Source organism: Ahaetulla prasina, chromosome 1, assembly GCF_028640845.1.
Source record: "Ahaetulla prasina isolate Xishuangbanna chromosome 1, ASM2864084v1, whole genome shotgun sequence".
NCBI lineage: Eukaryota > Metazoa > Chordata > Lepidosauria > Squamata > Colubridae > Ahaetulla > Ahaetulla prasina.
The window spans coordinates 347,965,234-347,991,565 of record NC_080539.1 but is presented as its reverse complement, the minus strand read 5'-3'; the positions used below and the strand labels follow the sequence as shown (position 1 = coordinate 347,991,565).

General features: G+C 39.8%; 1 protein-coding gene across 8 annotated transcripts in view; it reads right to left on the bottom strand.

Annotated features, from left to right (window-relative positions):
- The window catches only part of KTN1 (kinectin 1), a 101,806-nt gene that overhangs the window by 41,973 nt on the left and 33,501 nt on the right, over window positions 1-26,332 (bottom strand). For 6 of the 8 annotated variants that reach the window (XM_058162986.1, XM_058162981.1, XM_058162979.1 and 3 more), the window contains 15 exons: window positions 24,529-24,705; window positions 22,704-22,834; window positions 21,508-21,624; window positions 20,552-20,692; window positions 14,929-15,035; window positions 13,130-13,262; window positions 10,927-11,014; window positions 9,983-10,149; window positions 9,113-9,181; window positions 8,423-8,460; window positions 6,468-6,558; window positions 5,173-5,241; window positions 2,874-2,911; window positions 2,650-2,740; window positions 1,504-1,572 (listed from right to left, as the gene is read on the bottom strand). In XM_058162986.1, the coding sequence (XP_058018969.1) occupies window positions 1,504-1,572; window positions 2,650-2,740; window positions 2,874-2,911; window positions 5,173-5,241; window positions 6,468-6,558; window positions 8,423-8,460; window positions 9,113-9,181; window positions 9,983-10,149; window positions 10,927-11,014; window positions 13,130-13,262; window positions 14,929-15,035; window positions 20,552-20,692; window positions 21,508-21,624; window positions 22,704-22,834; window positions 24,529-24,705 (1,526 nt within the window). The remainder of the gene's footprint in view (window positions 1-1,503; window positions 1,573-2,649; window positions 2,741-2,873; window positions 2,912-5,172; window positions 5,242-6,467; window positions 6,559-8,422; window positions 8,461-9,112; window positions 9,182-9,982; window positions 10,150-10,926; window positions 11,015-13,129; window positions 13,263-14,928; window positions 15,036-20,551; window positions 20,693-21,507; window positions 21,625-22,703; window positions 22,835-24,528; window positions 24,706-26,332) is intronic. The other 2 variants (XM_058162982.1, XM_058162985.1) reach the window with 2 other exon arrangements.

The window sequence follows — 26,332 nt, the reverse complement described above, 5'->3', positions numbered from 1 at the left end:
TTATATTACACAAATAATGTTCAGGGAATGAATAATGGTTCCATCTGAATGCTTTCCAATCCTATGCTTTTTATTTAGAATAAAGCGTTTAGAAGGAAGCACGAGTTAAGATAATAAAGCATTTTACGAGCCTGAGCTCCTTATAAACACTTACATAAACATTCATTGAACAACACACTTACGCACACACACATATATATATAAATTATAAATATAAGTATATATATATAATTTTAATTATATATATATAAAATTAAAACAAAATCAAAATGACCCAGGTACCTATTCTGTTTTCTATAATCGCTTTTGCAGCAACACTACAAGATCTTACAATGTTATTCACAGCCTCAGAAGTTCCTACTTCCATTCATCTCATTCAAAAAATTGATAGCAGAAACAGCAATATAGAAAACCTATTTGGGGGAACTCTATAAGTTCCTCCTAAACTCTCTTTATCTTAAGTTGAAGTTCTTTGTATAAAGGAATTACAAAAGTGATTTTATCAGAAGGCAAGAGCTCTGCATGGCCCTCAAAACTCAAAATTCCAGAGCTACAACCGCAAAGGTAAATAAAAGTGGCCACCTCCGTGTGACTCCCAAAGCAGCCTTTCTTATAGCTGAACTAAACAAGCCTTCCACCTCCTGGTTCAAACCTAGTTATGCACTTCCATGCCAAACTAGGGAAAAGAGGAGGAGGAGGAAGAGGTTGTGTGTCTCATCAACCTTGGCTATCCACAAGTTATTGTCTGTGTGGCTAGATACTAAATTCAATGTATCATTTTTATTCAAGTTCCACTGAAGTGACAAGCCAGTGGTGGAAGAGAGAAAAATAAAAGGAGAAAAACGAAAAGGAATGAATGAGGATTGGCATCGTAGGATTCCAAATTGTACCATCATTTCTGCTTTTGTATCCATATGTTTTGGGAGGGAGTACTGTAGGTGCAGACAGCTATCTGGAAGACCTGTTGCAAGTCTGCTAAGGACATACGGTCAATGGCAACAGACAGGGACAACTCGCCATGGCCAACTTGCGGTGGCCAACTCGCCACAATATAAGTTGCCACGGCACAGTTTAACAAATACAGAAGTTAAATTAATTTTGACAGAACCTTGGTCAATAATAATAATAAAGAAGATCAATCCAGAAATACAAGAGTTATGTGGCCACCAATAATAAAAGTACCTGAATGAAATGATTAATACAGCACTGAATTATCCTGCAATGAATTGTCCCATGGTGAGTTGGCTGCGGCAAATAGACATGCCGAGTTATCCCAGACCTCATTGACAAGAACTTGGTGTAAACAATTTATTAGAAAGGGAATACCAATAGGTTTACACAGTGGATGAGGCTGCTGCTCAGCCTGGTATTGTACTGCCATATCCAGATCATGTAATGTTGTTCTACATCAAATTAAACTTTAGTAAACATAGCCTATTTATTTTCATTAAACAGAGACTGAACATCCTAAATTATTATTATCTGCAGCAAAGTGTGCCATACCTGCTCAGAGAGGACAGCCTGCAGTTTCTGAATTTCCAACTGAAAAGTTTTGTTTTGATCCTTTAGATCCTAGAATGTAATTGTCAGATCATACTGTTAATCTGGAATTATAAACTTGGGGTTGGTTCTTATCATTTTCTTTAAGAGGAATAGCATGAAAATATGAAGAAATGTTAAATGATTCCTACTGGAACTCGCTTCTATTACTGTCTTGAAAAGGTAAATTTGGGGGAAGAGACACAGCTCTTTATATGCATATCCTCCTATTTCATTCCCTAAACATGGTTTAATTTATCCTTAATCTGATGATTTTAGGATTTTCAAAAATTCCAGATGGAATGGTCCTTGGCAAGTAATTTCAAAGTGGGGTTTTTAAAAGACAATGAACATAGTAACTGCAATTTAGCAGAAGTTAATCAACAAGATGGAATACTGCCAAAATGTGGGGGGAAATTAAATGAAAACAGGAAAGGGGCAAAATAAGATCCAAACCGCTTTACAAAGTGTAAGGACAGCCATCCTGGACGTTTCTAGATATTTCAATTCCCATAAACTCCAAATTTGGTTAATCTGAGAAGTACAGAATATTTATTGTGTGACACATTCACATCACATTTTGATAAAAACACAAGAGATAAAAATACAACATATAAAATATATAATTTAAAATATTATAACCAAGAAGCATAAAGTAGAGGCATCAGACTGCCTGCTCCTGGTTCAGGAACAGGAAAAAAATAAAGAAAACTAATGCTGAAGAAAAGCCAGCATTTAGTAACATTGCCACAATCATAAGCTTTTGGGGGTCTCCAACCTTGGCAACTTTAAGCCCGGTGGATTTCAACTCCCAGAATCCCCCAGCAAAGCAAAGCTGGCTGGGAGATTCTGGGAGTTGAAGTCCTCCAGGCTTAAAGTTGCCAAGGTTGGAGACCCCTGTTATAGACAATAATCCAGACTGAGACCACATTTCAGAATGGACTCCTTAGGTATTTTGATGGAATATGTAATATTCTCCACAATTTAGAGCTTTAGAGCCCATCAATGCATAAATAATTTAATTTTGGCTTTCCTGTTTCATTCCTATTTATACTGTCAAGAGGTTACTGTCTTTTATTTCACTGTAAACAGCTTTGTAAAATGCCATACCTGAAGTTCCTCCTTTGCATCTGAAGCTTTGGAATAATGTCCTTGCAGCTGATCTTCCAGTGTTCTGATTTTGTCATCTTTGACCTGTACACTGAAGGGGAGAAAAAGATTAAAATTAGTTTCCCCCTTGCTCACAAGACCTTGTATGAGACCCTCCCAGTTCCGAACTAATGCATAATAATCACAGCATTGGTTTCTCAAGAAGCAACCTTCACTGGTTTTACCTTTTCTGTATCCGCTCCAGCTCACGAATGGCAACCACCTAGACGTAAAAAAAGATTAGTACAATTTTTCATGTCACATCACAGTAAAATTCAGCAATTATACTCACATTCAATTTTTTTAAAAGGTCACATTTAGTTTCTGGCTCTGCTTTTTGTTCTATGACAAGAAAAGGGACCACACATATCCTTCGCTTGGCTTGAGAAAGGACATGTTGTTTGAAAGGCTATGATGTTTTCAAAGCATCCTGATCTAAGAAAAAACTTACTATCTTTAAGGTAATATCTTAACAAGTGGAAACACTCTAGGAAAAATGGCCATTTGTAAATTTTATTTACAACGGTACATGAATAGATTTAAACGTTTGTATATCGGTAGGAATGAGATTGGCAAGTCAGGTATGTTCACGCATCTCAAGATGTGGATTCTTGAACTTAATGAGGGGACAAGTGCATCTACTTCAGGGGTCCCCAACTCACACGAGCCTTGTTGCATGCAGATCCACTCATTCTCACCTCGTAGTAGGCACTTGTGTACCTATTCGCATGAGCATTGTCGTGGGCACTCACGGCCCCACCCACAAAGTCATTCTCTCTTTTCCCACTCTCTCCGCTCTGGGCCACCAACCCAGAACTGTTGGGGAACTCTGATCTAGATGCGCTAGCTCACATATAAAGTTTTTGTTGTTTCAAATTAGAGGGGGAAGTTGTATACCGAGATTGGTACAAGAAAAGTACAGGTAGTCCTCGGCTTATGACCACAACTGAGCCCAAAATTTCTGTTGTTAAGTGAGACATTTGTTAAAGGGAGTAAAATAGAAGGGCTAAAATAGGAGGAGGAAAGAATATTGTATATGGTCACCACTCGGAGTTATTTATAAAAATAAAAAGATGGGATTAAAAAACCTTAAATAAAAAATATATATAAAAAAGATACATTTGTACAGATAGCCCTCAATTTACGACAATTGAGCCCAACATTTCTCTTGCTAAGCGAAATAGTTGTTAAGTGAGTTTTGCCCTATTTTACGACTTTTCTTGCTACAGTCCACTTGCTACAGAATCACTGCAGTTGTTAAGTTAGTAACACGGTTGTTAAGTGAACCTGGCTTCCCCATTGACTTTGCTTGTTAAAAGGGTGCAGAAGGTGATCACATAACCTTGGGACACAGCAACGGTCATAAGTATGAACCAGTTGCCAAGCATCTGAATTTTGATCACATGATCATGGGGATGCTACAAAGGTTGTAAGTGTGCAAAATGGTCATAAGTCACTTTTTTCAGGGCTGTTGTAACTTTGAACAACTGTTGTAAGTCGAGGACTACCTGCAATCTAAGCAAAAAGAGACTAGGGAAAAATTCAGAGAAGCAACAGAAGGATATTGCTTCTGGAATCCATTTTTGTCTACCAAATAAGTAAACAAGCCTAGGCAGAAAACAATGTTATGCAGTATTCTTTATTTTGTGGTAGGCTCATGTTTGTATGCAATACTGTGTAGTGTATGTTTTCAAGCCAGAAGTTCCTCTGAGTAGGAACAGAGCGATATTATATTGTCTGCAGGGAACCTTATACTTAACTTTTTCTTCTGTTACAATTTCTTTTAAGATGTTATGATTTCAACTACTCTGTATTCTTATGTCCTCCATTGCTGAATGTTTTCTCATGATAACACTTAAAAGTTAAAAGGGATTTTTTTTCATTCTCCCTTTTCCTTTTTAAAATTGTTTGATTCCATTTATTTCCTTTGAGATAAGACTATCTCTCCAAATGGGACACCAAAGAAGGCACTGATTTCCCTATCCATATGGATCAGTGGTATTGAAGCAGATTATCTTTTTTCCTTTTTAATTTATCAGAAAACCCACAGAAGTGGAACTTCTAGTGAAGGCATAGTGAGTTAAATATGTCTCTGTGGAGAGTGGAGACAACTGTGAAAAAGACTGAAGAACCAGTGAGTAGACTCAGTAAGGAAAAGATGACAGACTGCCCTTATGTATTCCAGACAGCTGCTTCTCACAAGGGTTACAGTCTACACAGTGAGTCTGAGTGCCAGTACCTTTAAAAGGACACTAAGTTCAGTAACCTTAATTCTAATTTTGGAAATTGCTTCTTGTTTATGAGCATATGCCAGTACTTTAATATTAGTGGTCTAATTGTGCAGCTTCCAGAATAAGCCTAATTTATTTCATTAAGCCAATAGGATGGTGATTTTTCCAAAATCCTTCTGCTACTGAATAAACAATATTTAGCATTATTAATGGATTAGTCATCACCCTGACTGCCCAGAAAAAGACTACTTACCTGGTTATTTGTGAGTGCCTGCAACTTTTGCACTTCTGCTTTCAGAGACATGTTGATATTCTGGACAACCTGCAGAGGGGAGAATGAGCGTACTTAGTTCTTCTATTCTAGTTCTTCTTAGTTCTTCTGTACTATTTGACAAACTGGATTAATGTTAAAAAACTTTCCTGTACAATTTCAAAATGGCTAACAAAGATAGAAATCAGCAGAAGAGGCCACCAGGGCAGTTTGCACAACCAACTGTAAAATTGACTTTACCCATTCTGAGGTCAGATTTACAAATGCAGAAGAATGAAATGGAAGAATGGACAGTCACCTCAGGCTACAGTTGCCTTGAAATAACAGACACCTCAGAGACTCCGCAGCTACAAAACTAGACTTTCAGGCAACACATTTGAATTTTGATGGATCTGTTTGCGCTACTGAATTAGCAGAGAACTGTTTTGCATTTTGGAGAACAAAGAATGGTATTTCTTCTCTGAACTTGGATAGCATCCAAGAGTGAGGCATTTATAGCATGATAGGATGAAAAGAAAAATGTTCGTGAGGTTTAAACTGGCTTGTTGCAGGCTCAAAAGATTTCTGAAGAAAAGTGGCTTATGGATTATGCTGGTATCAATTCTCACTGTCTGTTCATGTAATCTTGTTTCAGAGTCTAACTTGCCAATTTGTACTCATATAAAGGAATAATTCATATAAAGGAACAATTTAATAATTACCATCCTCTAGATAAAAATTCTCTTAAATCTAAATGTTAAGCATTTTCCTTCCCATCCATGCAACATAATCTAGCTTTTTGAGAGTTAGGAAGAGAAACTCTTCCTAGAGTAATTTGCAATAATTGGGAATTGATCGGAAGCTGACTGTGCACTTTCTAAGATCTACTGCATCTCTTAAACTGCTGACGTTTTTACTGCTTTCATTATAGGTGCCTTCATGCTTGCACAGGCATATCCCTTCCCTTCTCTCGAAGGCAAGAAAATAGAGAGTCCTGAAGTCACAGAACTGAACTAGACCAAGTAGAGATAGTGGTTATTATGAATTGATGAGCAATGCCCCGCTGATAAATACAAGTATAGGAAGAGAAAGAAGACAAAATCAAGGTAACTGCTATCATTGAAATTAGACAAGAAAGAGGAAATGATTAGTCCACTTTTTGTTTACATGAAATATGAACTACATCAACAGCAGCAGATATAACCACCTAACTAATACAACTTGACTGCTACTATTATTTATTTCCACAACTGAAAGATAACTCACTCCACCTTTTCACAAAAAATGTTTCACTGTACCATTAGATCTTCTTCCTTGCCAGTTAGTTTGAGTCGTTCATTGGCTAAGGACTCCTCAGACTGATTTATTTGCTGGTCTTTTTCTGCAATTCTGCAAGCATAAAAAAATCAATAGTGATCTATAGTGGCCTTCTTAAAAGGTAGGCACAATATTCTTTAAAGTTGTTGCAGTGGATTATTCTATTAGTGCTTTTAGAATATACCAGTAAGCAGACACTGTGCTCTCTTGATGAAATGCAGTTTTTAAGGTTTCTAGTATATTTTATTCATAATTCTGCAGATCAACTTGGGTTGAACAGGAAAAGGTAATACAGTAACTAGCAACAATATATATAACAATACATTTTCCATAAAGTAACATCAGCACTTAATTTCAAGATATAGCCATTTAAAGAGGCTTTAGAGCAGGGGTCCCCAAATCCCCAGCCCATGGCCTACTCAGAACCAGGCTGCGCAAGTGGCAGGTGAGTGTGCACATGTGCACAGCTCTGCTTGCATAAATGGAGTTGTGCCCACTTACACATGGCTGCCACTCACTCACTCACACAGAACCATCCCCTCCCCCCTACCAGTCCATCAAGCTGGAAAGTTTGGAGATTGTTTCTTTATAGCAACCTAGCAATAACATACTATTTAAGATGGAAGAAGGAAAGGAATACTTTCACTATTGGGTTCAAGACAGTAACTACTCCATTGAGAATTTCATACAGTTTCCAAGCAATACATGTTTTATTTCCTTATGTTGAGTTGAGGATTTTTTTTTTGTTTACATTTATATCGCCCTTCTCCGAAGACTCAGGGCGGCTTACAGTGTGTAAGGCAATAGTCTCATTCTATTTGTATATTTACAAAGTCAACTTATTGCCCCCCCAACAATCTGGGTCCTCATTTTACCTACCTTATAAAGGATGGAAGGCTGAGTCAACCTTGGACCTGGTGGGACTAGAATCTGCAGTAATTGCAGGCAGCTGGTTTTAATAACAGGCTTCTTACAGCCTGAGCCACCATGGCCCTGGTTTGAGAAACTGGATTGAGAAACTGTGTCAACAGAGAGCCTGAAGTTCAATACATATTACAGAATTCAGGACATTAGTTTTATTCTTCTCTGCTTTTAACCTTTGGCCTTTGTGTTCTGATATAGAGGTCAAAGATCAAGCCAGGTTGCAGCATTTAGTCCTATATGACTTAAACTTTCTTTAAACCTGTCTGACCCTAGCAATGCTAAATCAAGGCCACTACACTGCCTAACCACAGCCTTATCAATGTAATGTTAACTATTATACTAAGGCAGATAGTAGCATTACATTCCCCCTGTTCCCCCCCCCAAAAAAAAAAACAACAACAAGGAAGAGAATTGATAGGGAGATGGTGAGGAGAAACTGTTGAAAAACTGTGATTGGGAATGAAAGAAAACAGCTTACGTACTGCTTTTCAAAACAGTTTCCAGGACAGTTTGTAAAATTTCCCTCCATACAGAAAGTTTCAGAATTAATTGCAAATCTCATTACAGAACCGAAAAGTCATCACCTGTTGCATTAGGGTGCAGGAGTACAAAAATAGTCACAGAAACTAAAGCTATTAGAAATGTTTATTTTTAAAAATGTAGCAGCTTCTCTTCCTGTATCTCATACACAAAGCCCCACAGCTACACACTGATTCATACACAATGCTATTTCACTGTAATGTATGAAAAACAAGAAGGCAACAAAGGTAATTTTTCTCCTAAAACAACATAAAATACAATGACCTGAAAATGTTCAAGCTAAAAGGAAATCCTTAGGAAGATGCCTGTAACTTCTAAGAAGAATTTGTTACAATAGAAGGTAAAAATATTGACAATTACTGTATTTCCTTCAACAAAATCTCTTTCATATGCCCTCATACTCCTTACATGTACAAGTTAGTAATTAGCAGAAGCAACAGAAGGCCTGGCTGTACATGTGGAAAATACTTACACTTTGTGCAATTCTTCAGCAAGGGCTGAAGCTGAATTCTGAAAGTGAAAAGAAACAATGGGAAATTACATTCAGAATGGATCTATGAAAGAATAAAAGGTTTAAAGCACTACTAAATTAGAAGAAGGCTAATTCTTTCTCAGTATTAAAGATTTTGTTTTATTAGTGTTTAAGATGTTGCACTAGGGTCAAGGAGAGCCAGGTTCAAGATCCTGGAGAAAAGGATATTAGAAATCTAATAAATACCTAAATAAATCAATAAATCATACCAATGTAAAATTATCAGCAGGGATGTAACATGTGATTTGAGAAGAGTGACCCATCGCTTCCATCAAATTAATCTGCACTCTCTTTCTCTAGTAGCAATGGCTTTGCCTCTATCCTCCAGCTATCAAGCTACATACTTCCGGTAATAGTTATCCACTCTGAAAGAATTCTGAAAATGAGGTAGAAGATAGCTACTGCAGCTTTCTGTGCCAGAGCACAGTATGGCCCTGTTATAATATAAGATTCACAAAATTCTCATGGAAAGATGCAGGCAGAGCAGTAAGCTGCTCTAGCAAGCTGCACACCTGAAGCACAAGGAAAGAGCAGCAGGGAGAAGACGGAAGAGACTGGCTCCTAGGTAATTGTGGCCACCTGTTCTAGTCTGATCCCAATACATCTAACAGTAGGGCTTGTCACATATACCTGGACTGCCATCTGTGAATGGAACTTCTGAAGCTGAGTTTTCAAACCCTCATTCTGTTCCATCAGCTCCTTTACAAAAAAGAAAATACAAACAGTGAAATACTCTATTCTAAACTAGCAATGTGCATAAATACAATTACACTTTTTACACAACTGTCCTACTAAAATTATTCACTCTGGAAAAATCATAAAGTTGCCCCATGCTGAATCATATAGAAATTACAGAAACATCAACAAACCTGATTATATCATGGAAAGTCTTAATTCACTCAAAGAAACTCATTCACATCAGGGTTATTCAATACTGTCTGTTAGCCCTCCCAGGCAAAACAGACAGAAAACAGGATTACATGAACTAATTCAACTTTATTGTAAGGCTACCTTAGCAGAATCTTGTAAGTTTGAAAGCATAACATTACTACCTCCACTCTTAACTGCTTGATCCATTAGGGTGGGTCCTTCCTAAATTTCTTCCCTTGACCGTTAAGTCACTGTTTCCTAGGCAGCATCGCTTCCCCCCCCTTCCTCAATAGCATCCACACACTCCATTACGGTGCCTTTGGAATCCTTTTCTAAGATCCCCTATGCAATTTCCAAAATATCTGCAATCACAATAGGAGCACAAAGTCAGTGTAAAACAGGATTTGCCCAACCATGCAGATTGTACTATATGTAACAAAAGCCAGGTGACAGCTCACCAATGAACACCCCAGGGAACTAAATTCATTTTTCACATTAGCATTCTGACTCGGGATAAATTGGTTGTTATCAAATTAACAATCTTAATATGCAACAGATCCCGTACCACTGATGTTGTAAAAAAAAATCGAAACTTTAAAAGCTAAACATGATCCCAGCAGAATGTCATACCTGCACCTGTCTCTGCATAGAATCCTCAGTTGTGACCCTCTTTTGTTCTGCTTCCATTAATTGCATCATTCTTTGTTCCAGCTGTTGTTTTGAGACCATTGTATCAGTTAGCTTGCTGTGCAGACTCTGGATTTCATTATCTTTAGTCACAAGTTTATTCTGCACATCTATTACAAGAAGCAAAAAATTACTGCTACTAATTATTTGTTGGGGAGCTTCTTACCATTGTCAGATATCTGCACTATACGAGTGTGAGTGGTCATACTGAATTTTATGAAAGTGTAGGGCATAAATATTTTAGACATACAGAAAAAGAGAGACTGATGTAGGAATGATCTGGCTCAGAACATAAGCAGCACAGTCTCAGCATGAGATCATCTCTCTGGAGAATAGAGACAGAAAGTGCATCACTCTCTCAGATTACTAAGAACAAGCTATTACACGTTAGGGGATTGTAATAGTGACGAATATCTGTAGCTCAGGTGTAGGATGAAGGTGAAGATTCATTCACCAAGCCTGTGGTTTGGTTTCTGAACATTTCATTACCAGGCTAGGTAACATCTTCAGCAGAGTTTAGGGGACCCCTAAACTCCACTGAAGATGTTACTTAGCCTGGAAAGAAATCATATGGAAACTAACCCCCAAGCTCGCATTAGGGGATGTAGCCAGTGGTGGTTCTATTCTGCCAGAAGGCAGTTATGCATGCAAAGATAGCTGAATTTTGCAGTCCCCTTGCCCTTCCCTTCAATGGAGAGACAGGAAAGCTATAGTAGGTAGAAGGGAAACCAGCAAAAATTAGATGCCTTGCTTTGAACAATGTAGGAACTGTATCGGAAATCCCATGCTCCCAACAACACAAAAAGAACTTTAAAGAAACCAGTTTTATCCCACTGATAAAAAAGGAGGGATCATATTCAGCAGCAAGGAAGACGCTCTGAATGCACCTTGCTGGGCAGCCTCATGTTCTGCTGTCCGTTTCCTGAGATAACTTTGCATTTCCTCCCATCTTCGTTCAGCTTCCTGTTGTTGTGCCTTCATGTTTAAAGGAAAGGAAAAAAATATACATGACTGCCTGTATTACTACATCACCCATAAATCATAAAAGAAAAGTCAAATATTTCTTGTTCTTAATAGTTTTGAGTCATGCACTAATGCAAACATATTAAAAAGCAGATTAGTCAAATATCTAAGTGACGTGGAGTAGAATAAATAATTCAAGGCTGAGCCTAAAAAAAGGTGGCCTAAAAATTGAATAATTATAATGCTTATAATAATAAAGGTGTGAATATATTCCAATGTTTCTCAACCTCAGAATTTTAAGGTTTCTTCCAGAATTTTTTAGCTAATATGCTGGCTGGGGAATTCTGGGTATTGAAATCCAGACATCTTAAAATTGCTGAGATTGAGAAACTGACATATCCTTATATAACAAACACATTTTAATGTAAACTAGATTAGCACCATGTTTGCAATTCCACAAAATTCAGAGTCTAAAAAAATATGGCAGGAGCAAATTAAGAATTGTCTTACAAACCTACAAATCAAGCACTATTACTTATAGTCAGGACAGGAACTTATCCATTGTTATCATCACAATAAAATAAGAACAAAGCTATAGAGCCCATACCACTAAATCAGTTGAAGTAATTTACTGAGATAGCTATTCTATTTTTATAGTGTAACCAGTCAGTCATCCAGAATTCCTTTACCATCAGTCTGCCTATCTGTATGCATATGGACATGAATATGAAATTATCTCAGAAGAGGACCTATGCAAGCTCATTAATAATACAGGCTGTTAGGGTGATTTTTATTCATGCTGCCTGCTTCCAGGGAATCTTGTTGCTGTAAGAATAAATGTCTTATTCTATCAGAAATAGATCATTAAAACACAATCTTTAAATTATCTTGTAGCTGCTCCTTAAAAGCAACTTTACTGTGCTATTTTTACAATGTTTTTATACATGTATTATGAACTGATTTAAGAACCAGTATAGAAGAGATGTAATACAATTTTTTAAATAACATATAAAGTAGTACTTCTAATCTGACAAGTACCAATTAGAAAACACAAGTTACTTACATAACGTGTTTTAATAAAATTATGGTTGGGTGCCATCTCTATACCCAATCGAATGAAATTATGAGGCATTTTTATAGAATGCTACAACATATACACTGGCAATAAAAGGGGAATTTATAACTTGGCATTGATTTATAGACAGGTCATAATGTTTCTGTAGCTGGTAATTCATTAAAAGAAGAGTTCACAATGATTGTGTATTCTGTTTGAACTAGTAACATATTGCTTGCCTATGCATCTCCTTTGCGGGGGGTCAAACTGCCCTTTGCAGAATTTTTGCATGATCATGAAATACAGCATTGCACTGATGAAAAACAGGCAGAAAATACAGTTTGTAAGCATGGCAAATCAATACTATAATAGAACTGCCACTTTCACCTCTCTGAAAAAGTCATGCCAAGGTTTCTCTAACATTCAGGAGGACTTTTCAGAGATATAATGGGCATTTGAAAGAGGAAGTAAGAAAAAACAACCATAATTATTTTATTGGTGTAAAATCACACAAACCAACTGGTAAAGGAGGCACTTCAGATGCAACTCCTCTTCCTGAAGCTGTTAGTAATTTTGGGCCATTTTGTCACAATTTTGTAATTTTGTCTTCTTACTATACATATAACAAAATAACAGAGTTGGAAGGGATCCTGGAGGTTTCCTAGTCCAACTTCCTGCTCAAGCCGGAAACCCTATACAATTTCAGAAAAATAGTTGTCCAATCTCTTCTTAAAAAACTCCAGTGTAGGAACACCCACAACTTCTGGAGGAAAATCGTTTGATCTGGCATGAGCATGCTTACCATACCTGTCAGTCATATTATAGAGAAGTCATACTTTCTTTGGATTTCATACAACCAAGAAAAGACAAAATTTCATTAAGGTGCTTCGGGAAAGGATGGATGATTCCAAAGTACTTTCTCACTTTGGATCCAAATGCTGCACACTTCTATTGGCAACCCTCACACGGGAGAAACTGCAAAGTCACATTTCCTCTTGGCGGCTCTGAACCATTTGATTTGCACGTTTGCGAGTACAGAATTTGCCATAACTATGAGACAAGTTGATACTCACCTTTAACTGATTGATGGCTTGTTCTGCATTTTTCTTTAGGAGCTCCTCTTGCTGCAGTTTGTTATTCTTTTCTGTCAGCTCGTTCACTAGTCTAGTGCAATCTTGACGCAATTTGCTCAGCTCTGAAGACTGCCTAGATGCAAAAACAATTGGTTGTTTTCACCATGTTGGCAATGTGAATGAAGAACATTTGGACACAAGATCAAGTCAACATGAGTGAAGGTATGGTAATATTTTAAACATATATGGCAACTATTAAAAATATGACTATGTTACTGGGACAGGCCAGTTCCTTAACTGGTCCAAATATATGTTCTATCAAAAACGAAATTCAGTTTCCAAGTTAAAGAGCAAAGAATCAAGGGAAGCAATTCTTGATTAAATTTTGTTCCGCTCACATGTACAGATTCTGAAATGCTAAAGCAACAAATGAAAATTTACCTCTGCCTCCAAACGTCTACTGTAAAGAAAATCTCCAAATCATCACCCAAAATTCACCAAGATGATTAATATACACTTTGAACAAAGAAGACCCTACGCAAATAATTTCAATGCAAAATAGCAGGAGAAATCATTCAGGCACAGCAATAACTGTATAGTTAACTATAACTAGGTATATTGGTTCTACTTAGTCAAATATAAGTACTGCCTTGAAAATCCAATGCTTGAATTTTACAGGGAGACAGGGAAAATAATTATGGTAAAAATAATGAGAAGAGTTGAGCAAAACATGAGATAGATTATGAATTTATTAAGCATTCTCCCTTGTGCTGCTCAGAGGCAGAAATTCTTCTAAACTTAGTTTGACACTAAATGGCAGAACAGATTGGGATAAATTCCCATGCTATCTCCTACAGCTGAAAAACTAAAATTAATGACAATTAATGCTGAGCTCTCTTTTTATTATCAGCAAGCCTCTTATCAGACTAATCTCCCCTACATTTTGAAAGTAATATGAAGTATACACAGATTGATAATGCTGATTTTTAAAAGCAAATAAAAAGCAATTTTAAAAAACCCTAGAACCATGATGGGGAACCTATGGCATGCATGCCACAGATAGCACACGGAGCCATATCAGCGGGCACACGAGTGTTGCCTTAGGTCAGCTCCAGCACGCGCCAGCTGATTTTTGGGCCTTTTGGTCCCACCGGAAGTCAGGAAACGGGCCATTTCCGGCCTCTGGAGGACCTCCGGGGGTGGGGGGGAAGGTCGTTTTCTCCCTCTCCAGGCTCCAGAGACTTTCTAGGAGCCTGAGGAGGGCAAAAAAGGGGCCTACCGGGCCCACCGGACCATTGTGTGCCAAAAGCGGGGGGAGGGTTGCGTGCGGGGGTGGTCACGTGCACATGTGCGGGAGGGCTGGGCACACTGAATTATGGATGTGGGCACGCGCGCCTGCGACCCCCCACGCTCCCCATGCTTTTGGCATGCAACGGCAAAAAGGTTAGCTATCACTACCCTAGAATTTACTTTCTGTTATAGAAATAGAAAAATATTCATTTTACAGGATACAAAATTATATGAACACTACCTTTTTCTCGGCCCTTCTGAATCCCTCAATGCACTACAATGGATCTAACAGAACCATGCAACTAAGATAAAAAAGATAAAGAGTCTCCTTCCTGCTTAGCTCCGGGTAATTTTTTGGCAACAGTGCACAAGTGGTTTACCTAACCTTCAAAATCTCATTATGATTGTCCACAATAATACATCATGATTATAAAATAACAACAACAACGACGTTTGAAGTTCAAGGCCACAAGATAAAATGTTTTAACGAAATGACTACAATGGCGTACTTGCTTTCCATTTGGTTTGTGGAAGTACTGACAGCATCTCTCAAAATACCATTCTCCTGCTTCAGGCGACTGATCTCTGCTTCCATCTGTTCACGAAGCTGTTGAAACTGTGACCAGGAAAACATTATTGTATTCATTTAAGATAACCGCTTTAGAATTTATGTAGTTCCATACAAAACACAGGGTCTTATTGTTTACAAATCCAAACTGTGAGCTACTTTCATCTTTATTTCTTCAAGAAATAAAATAGTAGTTGTTATGTTTGGGTATTGACGAGGCAGGAGACCAGGTTAGTGACAACAGCTCTTTAATATAGTGTGACCCAGCAAAACTCTGGAGAAAAACCTCTCCTTATATACACTTCAGCCTGAGGCTGCATCCAATCAGAAACGAGATATTTCCCGCCTAAAACTCCCGCCAAAACTTACAGTAATACATTACACTCCTTCCCTCCCAGAAGGCACTTTGCCAATATTTGCATATTACTTCTCTACGTAGTCCTGCAGGTACGTGGGGCGTCTCCTGACTCTCCCGGACCTGCGCAGTTCACTTTCTGGAGTTGAGTCGAGCTTGCCGGAGGGACTTTTCGTTCCTCTGAGCTCCTCCTCCCGGCCATCCGGCCCTGGATTATTCGCCGGCTCGGACCTGCTGTCCTCTAGAGGGACCGGAGGGTGTCGCTGGACCTCGCCTGACTCAGATAAGTCTCTGTTTGGTTCTTTGCTTACGCTTTCTGTTTGTTCTTGGCTCCGGTCAGCTGTGGGGTTAATTAAATCATAGTCAGGGCTGTTCTCGCCTAATTCTGCCTTATCGCTCAATCTGTTTCTTAATTGATCTATGTGGCGCCTCCAGACTCTGCCATCGTCTAGTTCCACCAGATAAGATTTTGGGCCCGTTTTGTCTATGACTATTCCCCTCTTCCAGTTAGGGCCGTCGCTGTAATTATGTGCCCACACCGAGTCTCCTATGTTTAACTCTCGGATTCTATCTGGTTTTGTTTTGAACCCGTCCTGTACGTAGTTCGGGTGTAGCCGGTCTAGCGGGCACCGTAGCTTCCGCCCCATTAATAGCTCGGCTGGGCTGCGGCCGGTGGCCACACAGGGGGTCCTGTGTTGGACGGTTAGGAATGCGTCGATTTGTGCCTGCCAATCGCCGGGGCCGCTTCGTGATAGCGCTTCTTTCGCACTCCGAACAAAACGTTCAGCAAGGCCGTTCGACGCAGGGTGGAACGGCGCTGAGAGGGCATGTCGGATGCCCTCTTCAGCCAGGTACCCTTCAAATAATGCTGCGGTGAACTGTGGGCCGTTATCGGACACGAGGGTGTCCGGTAGCCCGTCGTGGCGAAAAGGTGTTTTAGTGCTGAGATGACAGCTCCAGCGGTTGTGGATTTCATTAGGATGATCTCCAGCCATTTGGAGAATGCATCCACCACAATTAGAAATGTTTGGCCGTGGAAGGGCCGCAAAATCAATGTGTATGCGGGACCAAGGGCCTTGGGGTTTCTCCCACTCCAAAACTGGGGCCGGGGGTGGTAGTGGTCTGGATTCCTGACATACTTGGCATCGGCCAACCCTGTCACTGATTTCCCTGTCCATTAGGGGCCACCAGACATAGCTCCTAGCCAAACCCTTCATCCTCACAATTCCTGGGTGACCCTCATGCAGGAGTTCCAGAACTTTTTTTCTCAGCTTTTCTGGAACTACCACCCTATCCCCCCAGAGCAGGCACCCCCTTGCACAGACAATTCCCTTTTTCTTTACAAATTCCTTGAAACGTCGCCGGGCGGCCATCCCTTTGAACCCAACTGATTACAGTTCTTAAAACAACGTCCCGGTAGGAGGCCGAGCCACTTCCTGCGATGTGACTGGCCCGAGTCCAAAGAGTCAATTAGTAGAACGGGTGTGCCCGGGGTGGGGTCCTCGATTTCCCCTGGCAATGGGCATCTGCTCAATGCGTCCGCATGCCCCAGCTCCTTTCCAGGCCGATGCTGCAGCTTGTAGGAGTATGCGGTCAAAAAAATAGTCCATCTGGTCAGTCTAGGTGAGAGTGCTACTGGCGTTGGGCGGTCGCCAGCCAGTAACCCCAATAGCGGTCTGTGATCAGTAACAATTTCAAATCTCTCCCAAAAACGTATTCGTGAAATTTTTCACCCTGACACTATTGCGAGAGCCTCCTATCTAGCTGGCTGTAATTCCTTTCAGCCGGGACATCGTTCGTGAATAGAACGCTATAGGGGCTTCAGTGCCGTTTGGGAGTCTGTGGCTAAGTACGCTCCTACTCCATAGGGGACGATCACAAACCAATACTAACGGCAGTCTGTTGTTGTATTGTATTAACAGGCTATCGCTTGATAGCAAACTTTTTACTGCCTCAAATGCCCTATTCTCTGACTTCCCCCACGACCAAACAGTGTTTTTTCCAAGCAATTTATGCAGCGGTTCAGCAACGGTTGCCTTGTCTTTTAAAAACACGGCGTAAAAGTTTACCAGACCCAGGAAAGCCTGGAGTTCTGTCTTGTTTTTGGGTGCTGGGGCTCTCTTTATCGCCTTGACTTTGCTCTCAGTGGGGTGAATCCCTTTTTTGTCTATTCTATAGCCCAAAATTCAACAGATTCGACCCCTATCTGACACTTGCTTGCTTTGACTTTTAATCCTGCCGACCTAAAAATGGCCAAAACTTTCCTTAATCGCTTCCCCAGTTCTCTTAAATCTTCCCCTGATACCAACACATCATCGAAATAGGGTACGACTCCCGGTAACCCTTGTAGGAGCCGCTCCATCAAATTTTGGAATAGCCCCGGGGCCACACTCACCCCGAACTGTAACCGGGTGCACTTAAAGGCACCCCGGTGCGTTACAATGGTCTGGGCTTCAGCTGTGCTAGCATCTACGGGTAGCTGTTGGTACGCTTGTGCCAAGTCTAATTTGGCGAAAACTTGTCCGTGCCCTAGTGAGTGCAATAAGTGTTGCACTACTGGAACTGGGTAGGCGCTCTTTTGCAATGCTTTGTTCAAGGTAGCCTTGTAATCAGCGCAAATCCTTATGGACCCGTCTGGTTTTATAGGGGTGACGATTGGCGTCTCCCATTTGGCATGGTCAACTGGCACTAGTATCCCCTGGCTGACTAATTTATCTAACTCTTTGTCGATTTTAGGTTTGAGTGCAAAAGGAACCCTCCTTGCCTTTAACCTAATGGGAGCTATTTGGGGGTCTAAATTGAAGGAGATAGGGGTCCCCTTGTACTTGCCTAAACGGTCCTCGAATACGTCTGCGAATTCCTCCAGTAGGGCGTTTTGCAGGTTGCATCCGCTCCGGTGGACGCCAGTCACCCCCATTCCCAACGCCCGGAACCAGTCTAGCCCCAGCAAGCTTGGCAAGGTTCCCTCGACTAACGTGATGGGCAGGGTCTTTTCGTATGTCCCGTACTTGACCTCGACGGTCGTTGTCCCTCGAACAGGGATGCGGTTGCCCTGGTAATCCTGCACCCGGAGCCGTTGTTTCTGTAGCTTGCGCTTTGCGATGTGCGGCAAGGCTTTCACAAAAGTGTCCCAGGACATGATTGTGATAGCTGATCCTGTGTCTACTTCCAGTCGGCACGGTACGCCTTCAATTGTCGGGTTTGTGAAGATCTTTTCTTCGATGCGGGTAGCTGCGTGGTCTATGGTAACAGTCATTCGGTTTGACTTCGCTCTTTCTTTCCTGGCCAATCGCGGGTCGCCTCGCCGATCTCGCGCTCTGATTGGCTGGTTTGAAATTTCGGCGGGAATGTGGGGTTTGCATCTCTGACTCAGAGCCGCTCTGATTGGCCGATTTGAATTTTCGGCGGGAAGGTTGGGGTGCTCGGCAGACTTGAGCCAGGTGCCCCTTCCTTTCACACCGCCGGCAAATGGCGTCCCTGAACTTACATCTTTGGCGCTGATGTCGCCCCCCGCAACTTCCGCATTCCTCCGGGTCTTCCCTTGTCGATTTTCCGGTGTAGTGGACTTCTTCCTCCTCTTCGCTGGTTGACTCACGATAGGTTTCTTCGTGGTGGACTGTGCTCGGCTTTGCGCCCGCCATCGGCGTGAGTCGCTTTTGTAAGGTGTCTGCTGCATGGTTGGACATCTCATGGGCTCTGGCTTCGTCCAGAGCGTTTGCCAATGTCAGGTTGCTCTTGGCTAGCAACCGTCTCCTCAAACGGATGTCTCTGACCCCCCGTATAAGTTGTTCCAGCAGCTCTTCGTCCAGATCGCGGTACTCGCAATGCTTGGAGGCTTGTCTCAGGGCTGCCATGTAGTCGCTGATAGACTCGCCTTCTTGTTGCCTGCGCTCCCCAAACTCATACCGTCGAACGTATTTGGACGGGGCTGGTGCGTAGTGATTCTTCAGGAGGGTCTGAAGGGTCTGCCACGATACGGAGTGTAGCGGTGTTGGCTCCGCTAGGGCTTCTGCGACGGCGATGACTGCGGACCCACAGTGGCTTATGAAGTAAGCCCGTTTGCGGTTGTCGGAGACTCCCTGTAGCTCGTTTGCCTCCAGGAAACTTTCGAAACGGGTCATATATATTCCCCATGTCTCCTGGGCAGGGTCAAACGGAGTGGGTGGCGTGTAGCCGGTCATCGCTGCATTCGCCGTCACCTTGCTGGGTTTGATTCTCGTAGTGAGTTCAGCTCTGTTCTGGTGCTCTGCCTCAAGATCCCATCCTCGTCGCCAATGTTATGTTTGGGTATTGACGAGGCAGGAGACCAGGTTAGTGACAACAGCTCTTTAATATAGTGTGACCCAGCAAAACTCTGGAGAAAAACCTCTCCTTATATACACTTCAGCCTGAGGCTGCATCCAATCAGAAACGAGATATTTCCCGCCTAAAACTCCCGCCAAAACTTACAGTAATACATTACAGTAGTCCTATCAATGCTTCAGGGACAAAGCTGATATTCAAATATGCAGTGTCTACTAATCATCTAGCCCTGGGGTCTCCATGTAAAACTCATTTGATAATTAAGAGGTATACATGTAACAATCATGACTAATGAAATCAAGATATGGGAAAGAAACTGATGCGAGACTCAGTGTCATTTTCTCTGTTCAACACTGTACAGAAGAACAATTACACAATAATTCCAGTTTGCTTAACATGTTTATTTAGCCACAGGTCTGCAATATCTTGGCATGGAAGCAGGAAAGTCTGCTTGCATAGAGACTGAGCAGATGGTTTAGAGAAACCATCTAGCTAGGAATGTTACAGGATTTTGTTCAGTCTACATTTTTAAAAGAACAAATCTGATTCACTCTTACTAGAGAAATAAAGAACTTACAATTACTTATAATTTGGTACAGCTGCTGACTAATTTTTTTTAATCTACTTGTTAGCCACCCAAAGAAAACACCATACAAATATACAAAAGAAATTAGTATCCTGTGGGACAAAAGCAATTTAAAATTATATAAAGATGAATTCTTTAAAAAATTCTAGCTTATTCACGTTACATGGGACAGAAAAGAAGTTATCAATAAACACAGAGAAATGTAATATGCACCCAAGAGATATATGCACCCAGGAGATATAATGCATATTCCCATCCTAAGCATCTAAATACTCAAGTCAAAATGAACATTTTCATTTTCATTGGAGATGATGACTTTACCTTCATTTTCATCTGCTGGGTTTCTTGATAGCCCCCATGGATTTTGTTTTGGAAAACCCCATGTTCTTTTTCCAATGTGTTAACTCGCTCTCTCATTTTTGCCATAACCAAATTGCTTCTTTCTTTCTCTGCCATCAGTTCCTAGAACCAAATCAGAGAGTATCTCTTTTCAATAGTCCACCTCATTCTGAGGCCCGTGGCCAGTTTACACAAAGCACAGGATTGCAGTTCCCTATCATATTTCTAGGTATGTCTCATAGCATCTGTGAGGCTCAGAAAGCATTCCTGGAAACAAAGAGTATACTTAAGGATTACATTTTGCTTTACAGCATTTAAGCATCTATTTTATTTCCTTTTAATTAAAAGAATCTTAAAAAATATAATCAATAGGACTGACAGACAGACATAATGCTACCAGTAGGTGCTTTAGTACACGGATGTCAAACTCGCCATCTTGTGACGTATCACTACATTTTTCCCCTTTGCAGAGCTGGGGTTGGCGTGGCCTGTGCATGACGCATCCAGCCCATGGGCCGCCAGTTTGACACCCCTGCTTTAGTAGGTTCCCAGATTTTAAAGACATAAGATTTGGACACAGCTCACAATAGAAAAACAGAAAAAGTTAAAAAAAAGTTGAAAAGATAGCTGAGCAGGGTGTAGGGAGGAGGCACCGAATTCTGAATAAAAATAACAAGGAGTTGCTGGAAAGAGTAGGGAGAACAGAGACTGTTATGTATGTTTCCCCGATGGATTTGCCCCATCTTGTCTTCACACCTGAAGTGTTTCCTACTGAAAAGATTTTTTTTAAAAGCCTAATATCAAACCTCCCAGCATAACTGTTTTTATCAGTGGTTTAAATGACATACTGAGCTGTGCTTTCCATGAATGATGGTTTCTCCCTTTATATCTGACTACACCAGTAATGGTACATTTACTTATTCTGGGATTCACTGTACCTGGGAAAGCTGTTTGCATTGTTCCTTTGCAACAGCACCTTCTTCTTTTGCTGCCATAAGCAATTTATCTTTTTCTTGCAGCTGATGGAGCACTGCAGCCGGGTCTCCTTTACTTGCCTGCATGAAGAATAGAAAATGAACTTAAGAAGGAACTAAGTACCAGATCACATGTCACAATAAATCAGTTTAACTCAATCAGAAACCGCAGCAAATCAGAATCATTTTCCTGCCACTTATTTTCCTCCTCAAGCTCACTTCCTGACATATAGTAAGTCTCTGTTATACGTAAGTCCTCAATTCATTCATATCGATGATTACATGCAGCAGCAGTTTCAGAACCGTTGATCTAAGATGATCAATAATTCATCAATTTGGATAGCCAAAGAATTTCTGAACCAGTCAAAAAATTATTGTCAGGCACGTGGTAGATACTATTAAATTCACTAGTATGCATGTGAAATATTTTAGGGTTGCAATAAATAAGCAGCAGAATCTAATTCAAGAACAAAAATTGGCTAAATAGGACCAGAACAGAATATCCTCTGGAAGAACAAATATTGCTGGGAAATAACTTATCACAAAACCTCAATGATTCCCAGTTACCCGTACACCCTCTTTAGAAGCAACTACGCATGCTATTGTACAAAAGCCAAGATGAGCTTTTGTAATAAAACAATGCATTTGTGAATAGAATAGAATTAGAATTAGAATTAGAATTAGAATTAGAATAGAATAGAATAGAATAGAATAGAATAGAATAGAATAGAATAGAATAGAATAGAATAGAATAGAATAGAATAGAATAGAATTCTTTATTGGCCAAGTATGATTGGACACACAAGGAATTTGTTTTGGTGCATATGCTCTCAGTGTACATAAAAGAAAAGATACATTCGTCAAGAATCCTAAGGTACAACACTTAATGATAGTCATTGTGGCATATGTTTCTGCTCAAGAACAGAATCTCTAACAACCAGCAACCAGGAAATGTATCTTATGTGGTGCAGGAACAAAATAGTGACATTATTTGTATTTAGAAGATTTTAAAGGTTTCCTCAAAAATGTTCTAATCCATTGCCTAAAGAAAGAAAATCCAGATTTGTTTGTTTGTTTGTTTTCCAAAGAAGGAAAATGCAGGTATTTATCTGGATGGTAAGCAAATGTAATAGCAATGCTAGCCTCAAAGCACCAGTTACCTTTTGCAGAATTTCCTGTATGGCATTAGATTTCTCCTTCAATAACTCCACCACATTCATGGCCTCCTCTTCTGTGAATATCATGTTCTTCATAACCAAGATAAAATCCTTAAATTTCACATCTGCATTTTCTATAATGAAATCAACAAGACAGTTATAAGAAGAAAGCAGCATATTTTTACAGTAAGACTAGAAGGAAAACTATTATTCTGTGATACATGGAAGACCAATTTTCAGCAGGCTTCTTCATAGGAGCCAGCAAGCTATAAATATAATAAATACCAGTCGTCTTTGCTTACCGACTGCTTATTCAGTGACCACTGGAAATTATGACAGTGCTGAAAAGATCCTCAAAATTGGTCCTCAAACTTGCCTTCATAGCATCCCCCTGTTCAGGAGAATGTGATTCAGGTGCTTCACAACTTGCGTGCATTTACAACAGTTGCAGCTTCCTATGGTCATGTGATCGTCATTTGTGACCTTCAAAGCTAGCTTCTGACAAACAAAATCAATGGGGAAACTGGTCGGAAGTCATGTGCTGGTCACATGACATTGCACTTGGTGACTATGGGTGATTTGCTTCACAACCACAGCCAGAAGTAATATCATAAGATGGGCACAGTCATATGATGCTTCACTTAACAACCATGTCACTTAGCATCAGAATTGCTAGTCCTAATTGCAGTCAGTAAGAAAGGACTACTTGTATTGGCAAATAAATTTTATGCTCATGCCTAGGAAATGTTTGCAAGACAAAACTCCAAACTATAGTCATAAGATCTCTAGTATATTTGGCGTGTAAGGCACAATTAAAAAGAAATAATAGATTAGTGGCAATCTACAGTCATATTTTCCCTAAGCACAGAGAGCAGCTCTATTGGAAAGTGTATTGGAGCCATTTTTGTTCCATCAAAAGCTTATCTTATCATAAATAATAATTTTAGTTTTTTTCCTCTTAAAGATAAACAGAAACAAGAACATCCAATGTTCAGATTATTTCCCACCCAAGATAAAAAATGGATTTCCCGCCAAAAGATAGATTTTTTCATATGTCAACTTCAAAAGAAAAATAAAGGCTGATTATTGGCAGGTTACTTCAAGGGTCCTTATTTTTCTTTTATGAAACTTAAAATAAAAGCTACTGTTCTGACTACTCTTCAAACACCATAGACATCAGAAATGCAGTACAGTCATTACTTTCATGTTTGTGCTCATATTCATCTCAGAACTCTGCTATCATCTTCCGAAAAACGTATTCCAGGAACTTAAAGTATTCCTCTACTTGGAAATTAACATCAGAGTTCAGGCATTTTAGCTTGGTGAGGCCATTAGCAAGTTCTCTGATCATTGTCTCAGAAATATACAGTAACACCTTACTTAAAATACAGAAGTTATTCATTTCTGGAACAGGCAAATCAGCCACAAGCACCAATATCAAGCCTTTATCAGAAGGCCAAGCCAACACAACTCTTGAAGTGCAGTACAGAAAGAATTTTAAATCTTTTTGTATCACCTGAACAGGATCTCTTCTCCTTTTCCTTTCCTGTTACTTCTTCTTGCCTTATCTCCTTCCAATTTTCTTCCTTTCTTTCCTCTCCATTCCCTTGGATTTCTGATGCAACGTGTTCAGCCCTTCCCTTCCATTTACCATTTGATTTCAATTCATTTATCATAAATTCTGCATCTGCCCACAGTCTAAACTTTTCTCAACTAAAAAACCAAAACCCTCAAATTCTTAAGAATATTCTGGCAATGACTATGTATCCGTGCATCATAGCATAACCAACTAGTTTTCCTGGCCATGCCTTCTCTTTTGCACCAATACCTTTATCAGTTTCATTCTTCAGTTTCTTCACACTGGTTTTCTGCAGACCTTCAAGACCATCATGCCTCACCAAATCAGCTGCTTCTCTCTTTCCCTCTGTTACGCTTGAGTCTGCATTATCCATCAGAGGAATATATGTTGTTGCACGAATCAAAGGTTCATCCACTAAAGTCATAACTGGAAATTTAGGAAACACACTGACAATAATACATGGTCACATGAATTTAAAAAGTAGCGCCACTTGGCGTCTTCCAACTCAAGCTACATATGCACCGGCACTTTGGTTATTTCTTGAACAGGTATATAGTCCCTTGATAAAATTAATGTTTTATTAATTATTTATTGCTCACTTTTGATGGTTTGGGGTTGTAAGTTGTTTTTGATATATTATTTTAAAAATTGAAACAAAATGCATATTAAAAATGCATATAAATTAGCAGTTAGGAACTATGTTTCTAATTTTCAGCCAATATAGTATTTGAATATATTCAAATAAAATATAACCTCTGGCATGAACTGACTACACAATTTTAAGTAAACATTTCCCCAAGTCTTAGTCTTCCACATCTATAATATAGGAATAATACTGTCTAAAGTAAAGCACATGCAATATACCTTGTGATACCCAGTGTACACCTGTAAATGAATACACATGGACATGAAACAAACACACACACATGCTATTTCATTATACAATAGAAAATTCTGATGCCCCTTATGTGTACTGGTAGTAAAGAAATTGGAAAGAATTCCAGAAACCATGTTTTCTGCATGCTTTCCCTAATTTATTTACCATAAGGAAAGTTTAGAATGAAATGTCTCACTACAATATAGAAAGTCATATAATAATCTATGCCCTGCCTATTAACACATATGTAACAGTACATGCAAAACCTCATATTCTGGATTTGACTAAGCTGTGCTGTATTGGCCAAAATCTAAGTTCAGCTACCAGAGGAATTCTTGTTGAAGCTATCTTTCCAGTAGATGGCGCTGCAACCATCTTAAATATTTACTTTCAACATGAGAAAGTCCAGTGACCCTAAGAACAATGAGCAAAGTTGTAAGAAATATGATTCTCCAAATGTGAACAATCATGATTTTGGCTTAAAATATATAAACTATTTTTATGGGAATGGATAGCCCACAAAACTTACTACATGTAGTTCTCATCTTATGATCAGCAGTGTCTCCGAGATCATGTGATCACAATTTGGGTGCCTGACAACCAGCAATTTGCAATTTACAATTTACAAGAACAGTAGCATCCTGGGGTCATCTGATTGTTATTTATGACCTTCCCAGCCAGTTTCCAACAAGCAAAGTCAACAAGGCAAGCAGGATTCATTTAACAACTGTGTAATTCGTTTAATGACTATCGCAATACAGATCATAAAACTGCATGCAGTCATGCAATGACTCATTTAATTATCACCTAGCTTAGTAATAGAAGGCCAGTCAGAATTGCAGTCATAAGCTGACGACTATCTGTATATAAAAAACAGACTTATACAGAGAGGTAGAAAGATGTTTGGTAGAAAAGACTGAAGAAAGCAGTGAGTGGAACTAGAGACCAAAACAGAAGAGTTAGTCATTCTCTCTCTGAAAACCCTTGTCACCTTATTTCATCCCCAGTTTATAGAAATATGGACAATTATACCAGCAATCTGAACTGATCATTCACTTGTGTAGGTTTAAATCAGTTCAACTGCCATTACTTGGACCTAGGTTCAGAGTCTGTCCACCCTGACCAATGACACACCCATCTTTAAATAGCAGGTTCCTTCATCCTATCCCATCAAAT